Source organism: Colobus angolensis, unplaced genomic scaffold (assembly GCF_000951035.1).
Source record: "Colobus angolensis palliatus isolate OR3802 unplaced genomic scaffold, Cang.pa_1.0 Scaffold60, whole genome shotgun sequence".
Lineage (NCBI taxonomy): Eukaryota > Metazoa > Chordata > Mammalia > Primates > Cercopithecidae > Colobus > Colobus angolensis.
The window spans coordinates 3,565,725-3,577,569 of NW_012119599.1; the positions used below are offsets into that span (position 1 = coordinate 3,565,725).

General features: G+C 42.6%; 1 protein-coding gene across 3 annotated transcripts in view; it reads right to left on the reverse strand.

The window, feature by feature from the left end:
- Positions 1-5,716, reverse strand: part of ZNF226 (zinc finger protein 226) — a 12,936-nt gene extending 7,220 nt beyond the window's left edge. For 2 of the 3 annotated variants that reach the window (XM_011963068.1, XM_011963070.1), the window contains exons 1-3: positions 5,648-5,716; positions 4,989-5,208; positions 122-177 (exon numbers count right to left, since the gene is read on the reverse strand). In XM_011963068.1, coding sequence (XP_011818458.1) covers positions 122-136 — 15 coding nt within the window. In that variant the 5' untranslated portion in view covers positions 137-177; positions 4,989-5,208; positions 5,648-5,716. Of the gene's footprint in view, positions 1-121; positions 178-829; positions 836-4,988; positions 5,209-5,647 lie in introns of all 3 variants that reach the window. The other variant, XM_011963069.1, reaches the window with a different exon arrangement.
- Between the last annotated feature and the right edge of the window lie 6,129 nt (positions 5,717-11,845).

Consider the following 11,845-nt stretch of genomic DNA (forward strand, 5'->3'; position numbering starts at 1 on the left):
ATCTCCTGACCTCGTGATCCGCCCATCTCGGCCTCCCAAAGTGCTGGGATTACAGGCTTGAGCCACCGCGCCCGGCCTAAAATGGTATTTTTAACAGGTGGGAAAGGCAAGCTCTACTCACCTTGAACATATTCATTTTTAATTCTTCCTTCTGGGGAAGTACAGAGTTCTAAGAAGCTGAACGAGAAAAGAAGAGAGAAATAAATGAAAACTGGGCAAGTATGTTGCTAATCCACGTGGCTGCTCTTTAGGAATTAGCAAAGGTGTGTGCTTCTTGGGGTAGCTGCAGCTTTATGTGGCTTTTAAGCAGATTATGACATGGATCCTAGATATCCATCTACCCCTTTCAGTAGTAGTTCAGAACCAGGCTAACCACACAGTGGCTTCACTGCCCATGTGCCTGTCATTCCACCCTAGTAATTCTTATTCTGAGTATGGTATAAATTGAAATAATATAAGCACAGTAGGCTCTGGAATTGATATGCAAGGGTTATAATCCCGACAGGATACTCACTAGAAGTATCACCTTGGGGAAATTACTAACATCGCTCTGCCTTACGTCTGTCATCTACAAGAGGTAAATAACAACAGTACCAACCTCATCAGATTGCTGGAAGGTAAAAAGCTCTTACAACAAAGTCAGGTACCTTATTTCTTTGCAATTGCAATAAGTAGAAGATAGTCTATGGTTTGAAATTATCCTTAAAAATATAATTTCCACCAATAGAATATTATAAGATAGCTGGAGTTCACAGGTTGTTGCTATGTCACGTGAAAGTGTCTTACAACTTCTGAAAAACATGTTCTGTCTTTCCAATAATTTGCTAACACTGAACTAATAAAACCTAAGATACTGCTATTAAAAAACACAGTTTGACAATCCACACCTAACTTAAATTAAAAAGGCAGGAACCTGGCCAGACACAGTGGTTCATGCCTGTAATCCTACTAGCACTTTGGGAAACCGAGACAAACAGATCACTTACAGTCAGGAGCTGAAGACAAGCCTGGCCAACATGATGAAACCTTGTCTTTACTAAAAAGACAAAAATTAGCTGGACATGGTGGCAGGCGCCTGTAATCCCAGCTACTTGGGAAGCTGAGGCACGAGAATTGCTTGAACCCAGGAGGCAGAGGTTGCAGAGAGCTGAGATTGTCCCACTGCACTCCAGCCTGGGTGACTGAGACTCTGTCTCAAAAAAAAGAAACAGGAGGAACATTACTCTATATTGTTACAAATAAAAGAATGTGTAATAAATAAATAGGTGACAAGAGAAAGCTCCTATAGTAAAACAGATAAACGAATAAAGGTAGAATGAAAGATAACTAAAACATCATCAATAGATGCTAAAAACTGGTGAAAGTTTGGTGAGGAATAAGACAGCTACATAGTCTCAAAGTATTAAGTGCAAAAGGAAAAAGGCAACCTGGCAGACATTTTATCCAAAAAAACAAAGAGGAGACCACTAGTGGGACAAACCCACAAACCAACATTTGACTTCTCCTATGATGCACTGAGAAGGATGCCTACTTTGATGGCATCTCTGCTGACAATGCATAGCTTGAATTTAATCATGAATAAATATTAAGGAAACAAAAAAGAGCATTTTACAAAATAATTTCTCAATACAAAGATATCAAGAGCAAAAAAGAAAGTCTGAGGAATCATTCTAGACTAAAGGTGACTAATGAAACAAAAACAGTGCAATGCATACAATTAGATGGGAAACTCACCTGGGGGAAGAAATGACTTTCAAAGTCTTTAATGGGAAAATGGAATAAATTTAAATACAAACTGTGGATTAGATAACAGTAAGTTAGCAATGTAACTAATTTCATTTTGATCACTATCTCTAGCTTGCTCTCAAATGCTTCAGCAAAAAGACAAAAACAAAATGTAAGTATGACAAAGTTGTGAAAGCAGAAAGACAAAAAAAACAAAAACAAAAACAAAAAACTGCTTTGACAACTAACAGCAGCAACAGCCAGAACCTGGTGTTTTCAATTTGTCAACAAGAATGAGACAGGTCTACTCAGTGATCATGGTGAAAAAGAAAAAAACAAGACAGCTCATAACACAGAGAGAAATACATTCTACAATGACAAAAATAGCCAAATAATTGCCTCTTCCATCTAACATGACCACTTTGTTACTAGTAACAACTCCAGTCTCGTTATTTCCCCACCTCCTACATAAAAATTAAAACAGTCTGATCAAATTGCTGCTGCTTCTTGACAGCATCCAATAAAGAACAAACCCATAGCCTAAAACTCTCCTTAACTCAGCTAACATAAACCAAAACGCTATAACCAAGCCTCTCCTTTTTTTTTTTTTTTTTTTTTTTTTTTTTTTTTTTTTCTGTCACCCAGGCTGGAGTGCAGTGGCTGGATCTCCGCTCACTGCAAGCTCCGCCTCTCCGGGTTTATGCCATTCTCCTGCCTCAGCCTCCCGAGTAGCTGGGACTACAGGCGCCCGCCACCTCGCCCGGCTAGTTTTTTGTATTTTTTAGTAGAGACGGGGTTTCACCGTGTTAGCCAGGATGGTCTCGATCTCCTGACCTCGTGATCCACCCGTCTCGGCCTCCCAAAGTGCTGGGATTACAGGCTTGAGCCACCGCGCCCGGCCAACCAAGCCTCTCCTAATTGCCTCCTACCAAGACACCCCATGCATGTGTGGGCTCCTTGGATGCAGCAAGCTAAAACAAACTTAACTGTCTTCAGTTACAGGTATGTTCCTGGTGATATCTGGCTGATGATGGTCATTAACAGAGTAAACAGGCAAAACATAAACAACTGATGAATCTGGGTGAAAAGTATATGAGATTTCCTTATACTATTATTTTTGCAGCTTTTTGGTAAGTTTGAAATTATATTTAAAAAAAAAAAAAAAAACAGTTGGCTGGGCATGGTGGCTCATGCCCATAATCCCAATACTTTGGGAGGCCGAGGTGGGTGGATCACCTGAGTTCAGGAGTTCGAGACCAGCCTCGCCAACACAGAGAAACCTCATCGCTACTAAAAATACAAAAAAATTAGCCGGGCATGGTGGTGGACGCCTGTAATCCCAGCTGTTCAGGAGGCTGAGGCAGGAGAATCACCTGAACCTGGGAGGCGGAGGTTGCAGTGAGCCAAGATCACGCCATTGCACTCCAGCCTGGGCAACAAACATGAAACTCTGTCTCCAACAACAACAAAAAAAGTTAAATTAGGAAACAGTCATTAATCACAATAATAACGATGACGTGATGATGATGACAACTATGGCAATAATATCAAACGTTAAATTAACAATAACTAGGTAGCTGATCTTCCCACTTCCGACAGAAGGCCTCCAGAACGAAAGATGGCAAGGAATCTACTCCCCAAAGCCTGGGAGAAATAGATCTTCAGGACACTAAGTCCCTCCATTGTGACTCTAGACTTGCCAGCTGCCTTCTACTCATGTCGTGGTTTTTGCAAAGAAACTTGACAGTTAATATTTAGTGGGAAAGAAAAATCACTGGACTGAGTAGGGTTCTCGTATGGCCAGCTCAGTTTTATCTGTGACATCTGGCAGGGTCAGTTTTCTAGTCCTGAGTTTCCAGATAAGACCTTTTCCTGAGCTTCTCAAACTTTAACTTGCACCTTAATCGCCCTGGGATCTTATTGAAATGCAGATTTCTGGGTCCTATCTGCAAAAATGCTAAATCAGAAGGTCTTCGGTAGGGCTCAAGAATGGGTGATGCCAATGTTGCTGCTTTGTGGACCACAGTTTCAGTAGTGTTGCATTGTACTCAGTCCCGCCCCCCCAAAAACACCCCTAATAAACAGAAACATATACAAGAAAAACTTGACAGAAAGGCACTAAAACTATAGTTGTTATCTTTATACCCTAAGGTCATGGCGAATTTACATTTTTAAAATATATTTCTGTATTTGCATGATTATGTGTTACCTCTATTATTTGAAACAAATAAAACTAATAATTGAGAAAATTATTATTTTTTTTTTGAGATGGAGTCTGGCTCTGTCACCCACGCTGGAGTGCAGTGGCGCCATCTCGGCTCACTTCTAGCTCCACCTCCAGGGTTCACGCCATTCTTCTGCCTCAGCCTCCTAAGTAGCTGGGACTACAGGCACCTGCCACCACGCCTGGCTAATTTTTTTATTTTTTCTATTTTTGGTAGAGACAGGGTTTCACTGTGTTAGCCAGGATGGTCTCGATCTCCTGATCTCGTGATCCGCCCGCCTCGGCCTCCCAAAGTGCTGGGATTACAGGTGTGAGCCACCATGCCTGGCCAAGAAAACTATTTTTAAAAACTCTTTTCTTTTTTTGAGACAGTCTTGCTCAGCTGCCCAGGCCGGAATGCAGCAGTGTGATCTCAGCTCACTGCAACCTCCCCTCCCGGGTTCAAGCGATTCGCCTGTCCCAGCCTCCCAAGCTACTGGGATTACAGGTGTTTGCCACCACACCTGGCTAATTTTTTATTTTTAGTAGAGATAGGGTTTCGCCATGCTGGCCAAAATGGTCTCAAACTCCTGGCCTCAAGTGGTCTGCCCGCCTCAGCCTCCCAAAGTGCTGGGATTACAGGTATGAGCCAGCGCGCCCAGCCACTATTTTTTGAAACTAACAGAATAGCCCAAACCTTGAGTGAAGTCCCAACCTATTTTCACATGATACTAGCCAGTTGCCTATGGCTCATGGAGAACATACCAAAGAAAACTCAGGTCTAAACTCAGACTGTCTCGGTTTCAACGCTAGCTCTGCCTCCTACTAGCTGGGTGGCTATCACCAAATAAGTTATGTTCTTATGTCCCAGTCTTCTCGGAAAAAGAGTATCACTTCACAGAGCCACTGTATAGTGGAAAGGTGTTCATCTGTATAAACCGCTTAGAATGGAACTTAGCAACTAACGCTAAATTATAATCACTTCTCATGCCCAAATACATGACCCACACATTCTCTGACTTACGTGAATAAAACAAGAATAGTAACAAGTCTTACTCACATGGAGTTCTGCTGCCTCCTCCTCTGTGCAGTGCTTTTTGAGAAGTCAGGGCTGAGGAAGAAAAAGGGGCTGTGAAATAACTAGGATTGTGTCTCCATCCCCGATACATCACAGTGGCATCTCCCAGTACCAGTTAGAAGCAACCCTCTCCTTCCTAAAAAGAGGTCAGGAACAATCCAGCTTCATGGGCTCAGAGGAGTTCGTTACAAAATGGGAGTTTCTAGGGAAATTTTAGTCGTATTGGTAATTCACGTGCCAGACAGTTTTAAACTTTTTGTACTACCTCGTTTTCTCTCAAAACATTAGGAAGGTATGGCTTTTATTTTCCTTCAGAACAGCAAACGAAGGCACGGGGATTAACTAACTCGCTCAGTGTGATACTGTATGAAGTGGTAGGGCTGGCTCATCAGGTGGGGGAGTCACAATGAGAGAGCGAACAGCCCGAGAGACCTTCAAACCCGACGAAGCATCACCCCAACCGCACGAAGCCAGTACGCCCCCAATGCAAACAAGCTCCGTCGAGGGAAACGCAAAAGAGCATCCTAGCCCCTCAAACCTCCGCTCTTTGCCGCTACTCCTTTTTATCTCCAAACAAAAGACCGCTAGTTGCTGACACAAGCGCATTTCGAGAAAGTCTGAAAGGTTCCTGAGAAGCTGACCTGAATCACCAAAGCCAGGGAAAAGATGGCTGCTACGTCGTCTTCCTGGGCGGAAGTACTTGCAATTATCAAGAGCACAGGGACTACACTTCCCAGAATTCCACAGCACTGCCTTCCTCGAGCCGGAAGTGCCTACAACTACCTGGAACGATTGGATTCCCCAGGATTCCAGGGGAAATGTTTACAGTCTTACTGTAGCTGAGGTATGTGCGAGTACGCGGAGCTCCGGACTACATATCACAGAATGCTAGCGTTAGGGGAAAAACAGAACAGTACCGCCCTCCTGGACACTTCCGGAATGTCCAAGCCTTCTGATGTGGAAGTACCTGATGTGGTAGTACTCAACTACCTTGAGCGCCTGGTTTTCATTTCCCAGAATCCCTCACTTCTCTTTAGGTATTATGGTCTGAGTGTTTTATGGCCCCCACCAGATTCATGTTGAAATCCTAACTCCCAAGATGATGGTATTAGGAGGTGGAACCTATGGGAAGTGATCAGATCAAAAGGGCAATGCCCTCATGACTAGGATTAATGCTCTCTTAGAGGTGGCCTAAGGGAGCTCCTTTGCCTCTTTAGTTATGTGAAGACACAGCCAGAAGGACCATGTATGACTTAGAAAGCAGGACCTCACCAGACACTGAATCTGCTGGCACCCAATCTTGGGCTTATGTGCCAGCAATTCCACTCCTAAGTAAATACCCAAGAGAATGGAAACATGTCCACACAAAATCTTGTTCTAAAAAAAGTTCATAGCAGCATTAGTCATAATAGTCAAAAAGTGGATATGACTCAATGTCCATCAACTGATGAGTGGATAAACAAAATGTGGTCTATCCATATAATGCAATATTTAGTAATGTGAACAAGATATTGATTCATGTTACAACATAGATGAACTCTGATGACATTATGCCAAATGAAAGAAGCCAGACACAAGAAACCATATGTGGTATGATTCCATTTGTATCAAATGTGCAGAATAGGCAAATCCATAGAGACAGAAAGTAAATTAGTTGTTTCCAGGCCTGGGGAGATGTAGTTGGGAATGGGGAGTGACTGTTAATACGTAGGGTTTTTTTTTTTTTTTCTTACTCTTTTAGAGACAGCGGCTTGTTATGTTTCCCAGAATGAAGTACAATGGCTATTCACAGGCATGATCATAGCACACTGCAGCCTTAAATTCCTGGGCTCAAGTGATCCTTCCCCCTCAGCCCCCTGAGTAGCTGAGACTCCAGGCATGCACCACCACACCCAGCTCATGTACGGGGTTTCTTTTGGGAGCAGACAAAAGAGTTCTAGGATTAGATAGTGGTAATCATTGCACAATATTGTGGATCTTTTCAAAGACACAAAAATGTTATGTGACCATATGCCCTAAAGTGTTAAAATGTAGCTAAACTCAAAGCTAAGACAGGGAAATCCCAAGGACCAAAGATGAACAGGAAAGTCAAGCCCACAGATGGCAAAAGTGAATTATCCCACAAGGGCTGGGCATACTAGGTAAGAGCTAAGGAGTTAATCTTGAATGTGGATGGGAGTTAGAGTAGCCATGCATTTTAGGAGACATGAACTATACAATACTACAAATGAGACAGTATCTCCTCTTGACTGTGAACAAACACCAACCAACCAAAAACAAATAAAGCCAGATAGCTCCCAGTTTCTACAGCTATCTTGTGACTAACCTGAAGACTCAGGTCACAAGGAAGGTAGATGTAGACTGTACCTTCAGTCATCAGTTATGGGGTGGAGGGGCAAGAAATTATTTGGTTTAGTCTACTAGTTTTGGTTACAAATTACCTTGAAGGAAGATGACCTAATGTAGTATCTGGTCATACAAAGAAAGAAAAAGAAAAGAATATAGGTACTGGATTTCTGAAGCCCTGTGTTCAGAAAAGAGTTAACATAGGCCTGAGACTGTTATACTTAAAAGGCCTGCTTGCAACAGGCTATAGTTTGATGGTGTTCCCTTGTTAAAACTGAATCCCTTCTTGCTCTTTCATTGCTCCCACCATATGAGGACATAGCATCTGTCTCCTCCAGAAGATGCAGCAACTAGATGTCATATTGGAAGCCGAAAGCAGCAGCCCTCACCAGACATTAAACCTGCCAGCATCTTCACCGTGGACTTCCCAGCCTCAAGCACTGTGACAGATAAATTTATATTGTTTATAAATTACCTAATCTGTGGTATTTTGTTATAGCAGCACAAGATACAAGGTTAGCCCTTGACTGGTGTCCAGGAACTTGAATTTCAGGAGGATTTCCAGAATTCCCTGATAAGAGTGGCTCACCATGCCCCAGCTATTTGTATAATGTGATTTATGCTGAATTCCTTCTGGGAATCTAGAATTTTGGCTCAAGCTGGCCTATGTGACCAGTTCCAGAATAAAACAAACAAAACACAACGTAGTGCCTAAGGCACTAAGTCTCCATTGAGCTTCCTGGGTAGACATTTCACATGTTACAATTCAATGCTGAAGAAACAGTACATCATGAATGATTCCGCAGGAAGAGGATTATTGGAAGCTTGTACCTGATTTCTTCTGGACTTCATCCCATGCACATTTTCCCTTTGCTCAACTTACTTTATATCTTTTACTATAGTAAATCATAGTGACTATGATAACATACGGTGTCTTGAGTCCTCCTAGTGAATTACAAGAATGTGAAGGTGGTATTACCAATCCTCAGCACACTATGCAAATTGAGGTAGCAGGGACCTTAATGACTAGCAAGCATCCAGTGAAGGTATACTGAAGAAAATCAATAGTGGAAAAAAGTCTCCCCAGTTAGATATAATTTATTGAGTAAAGCCCTTTAATCCAGCAGTTCCCAACCTTTTTGGCACAGGGGACCAGCTTTGCAGAAGACAATATTTTTCCACAAGGTGAGGTGGGGGGGATGGGGATGGTTTGGGGATGATTCAAGCACATTACATTTATCATTTTATTCTCACAAGGAGCAAGCAACTTAGATTTTTTTTTTTTCTTTAACAGAGTTTCACTCTTGTTGCCCAGGCTGGAGTGCAATGGTGTGACCTCGGTTCACTGCAACCTCCATCTCCTGGGTTCAAGTGATTCTCCTGCCTCTGCCTCCTGAGTAGCTGGGATTACAGGCACCTGCCACCACGCCCGGCTAATTTTTGTATTTTTAGTAGAGATGGGGTTTCACTATATTGATCAGGTTGGTTTCCAACTCCTGACCTCAGGTGATCTGCCCGCCTCTGCCTCCCAAAGTGCTGGGAATACGGGCATGAGCCACTGTGCCTGGCTGCAACCTAGATCCTTCACAAGCACAGTTCACAATAGGGTTCATGCCACTGATCTGACAGAAGGCAGAACTCAGCTTTGCTCACTTGCCCACTGCTCACCTTCTGCTGTCTGGCCCTGTTCCCAACAGGGTCTGTGGCCCAGGGGTTAGGGATCCATGCTTTAATCAACTATACTGAAAATATCACCATCATGTCCAAGGAATGTGGAATGGCATTCAAACCCACCCTTTGACCTTACTTGTTCCACATCCAGTAAGTGGATTGCAGTATATTCTCCCCTTATGCACACCTTTTCCTCAGTAAACCTTTTTAAGCATACTTCTCTAACATATGTATCCCACTTTGTTTTCACTTCCAGGATTTTCCCTCTGTGTGTTATGGATTACTGCTTTAAAAGATGTAGCAAGCGAGGCTGAGCGTAGTGGATCATGCCTGTAATCCTGGCACTTTGAGAGGCCGAGGTGGGCAGATCACTTGAGGTCAGGAGCTCAAGACCAGCCTGGCCAACACGGTGAAACCCCGTCTCTACTAAAAATACAAAACTTAAGCTGGGTGCGGTGGTTCACGCCGTTAATTCCAGCACTTTGGGAGGCCAAGGTGGGCGGACCACAAGGTCAAGAGATTGAGACTATCCTGGCCAACATGGTGAAACCCTGTCTCTACTAAAAATACAAAAATTAGCTGGGCGTGGTGGCGCACGCCTGTAGTTCCAGCTACTCAGGACGCTGAGGCAAGAGAATTGCTTGAACCTAGGAGGCAGAGGATGCAGTGAGCTGAGATTGTACCACTCCACTCCAGCCTGGCAACAGAGTAAGATTCCATCTCAAACAAACAAAACAAACAAAAAAACTTAGTTGGTGGCATGCCCCTGTAATCCCAGCTACTGGGGAGGCTGAGGCAGGAGAATCGCTTGAACTCAGGAGGCGGAGGTTGCAGTGAGCCAAGATCGCGCCACTGCACTCCAGCCTGGGCAACAGAGGGAGGCTCCGTCTCAAAACAACAAAAAAAAGTGTAGCAGGCATTAATTGCAAAGATAATGTTCACACTCACCCATTTATCCACGTATTTGGACAGATAATTTTTTTGTTTTTATAATTGGCTTTCAGAATCCATTACTTATGATCTTATGTGCCATATAACGATATAGAACATATTTTGAGGCTTTAATTGTAAGGGATTATTATATAGCACTTTTCAAAATTCTAATGTATGTAATTTACTGCTTTGGTAATATTGATGTTCAATAAGGAATTAAAATTAATTTATGGAATTATAAAATGGAAAAATACCACAAAATGCTCATTGCTAGAGAAAATTGCTAAAAAAAGAGTATCCTTTACACATTATCTTATGCATGTATATACACACTCACTCACAAAAATGTATGGATTTCATTATGCTACAAAGGCTATATAGTCTATGATCTTCCAAAGGCCATATTATTTCTTTATCCTGTCATTACAGATACCTGCCACCATTTTAATGGCTTCAGGTCAGTACAAGAATGAAAATATCAAAAGTCAACTTATTACAGAGGAATACACACTTCCATTTAAAACAATTCATTGACATCATTGATATGATACTTAGTCTTTTCGGTAGTTTGATCTCATAATCATAAATTCCAATTATATAACTTCCAGATCAGAGATATACAGTGTAAATTCTGAAAAACACTCTTCCTTAAACCCATGTTTACTGGGAATAGGGAAAAGCATGGTAAATGTCAATCTTGCCCAAATAATACATTTGAAAAAATTATCAAAATTATCAAATAATTATAAAATTATCAAATTTCCACAAGCTGTTTTTTGGTATTTACTTAATGGGTGTGGGGTAAAAATATGGTAGAGCCCCTACCTGAGAAGTCTTTTTGTTTGTTTGTTTGTTTTTGGAGACAGTCTTGCTCTGTCACCCAGGCTGGAGTGCGATGGTGCGGTCTCAGCTCACTGCAACCTCCGCCTCCCGGATTCAAGCAATTCTCCTGCCTCAGCCTCCCGAGTAGCTGTGAGCCAAGATCGCGCCACTGCACTCCAGCCTGGGCAACAGAGGGAGACTCAATAGGCGTCTGCCACCATGCCCAGCTAATTTTTTGTATGTAGTAGAGACGGGGTTTCACCATGTTGGTCAGGCTGGTCTCGAAGTCCTGACCTCAGGTGATCCACCCGCCTTGGCCCCCCAAAGTGCTGGGGTTACAGGCATGAGCCACCATGCCCAGCCAGAAGTTTTAATGAGAATGTTACAGTTATTAGAAGGCAATCATTTCAAAGTCTGGATGGAAATGTGGAAAGTTAGAAATCAAATAAATTCAAGGGGGTTGATAAAAATTTGGCATTGGCAACTACTTCTGACACTTTAAAAGTGTTCCACTCCTGCCTTAACATTAATAGATTAAAAAATTGTGTAATATTCAGTAATCTCTTGTTGTCAGGTTAAATTTTTTTCAGTCTGCACTGTCAGAAAAATCACAAGATACTTCAACTTGGTCAGGTGTGGTGGCTCACGCCTCTAATTCTAACACTTTGGGAGGCCAAGGAGGGTGGATTGCTTGAGCTCAGGAGTTCAAGACCAGCCTGGGCAACATGGGGAAACCCTTTCTCTACCAAATATACAAAAATTAGCTGGGCGTGGTAGCATGTGCTTGTGGTCCCAGCTACTCAGAGGGTGAGATGGGTGGATGGATTGAGCCTAGGAGGACGAGGCTGCAGTAAGCCATGATTATGCCACTGCACTCCAGCCTCAGTGACAGAGCGAGGTCTGGTCTCAAAAATAAAATTAAAAATAAAGGTACTTCAACTTATGTTTTATACAACCCTTGGGAAACTAGACAGGCTCTCAAACAATAAGAACCAAATTTGAGAGTAGAGACTAGAGAGAGGACAGGTGTCAACTGTAAAAGGGTAATACCTTATTAATATTGTAGG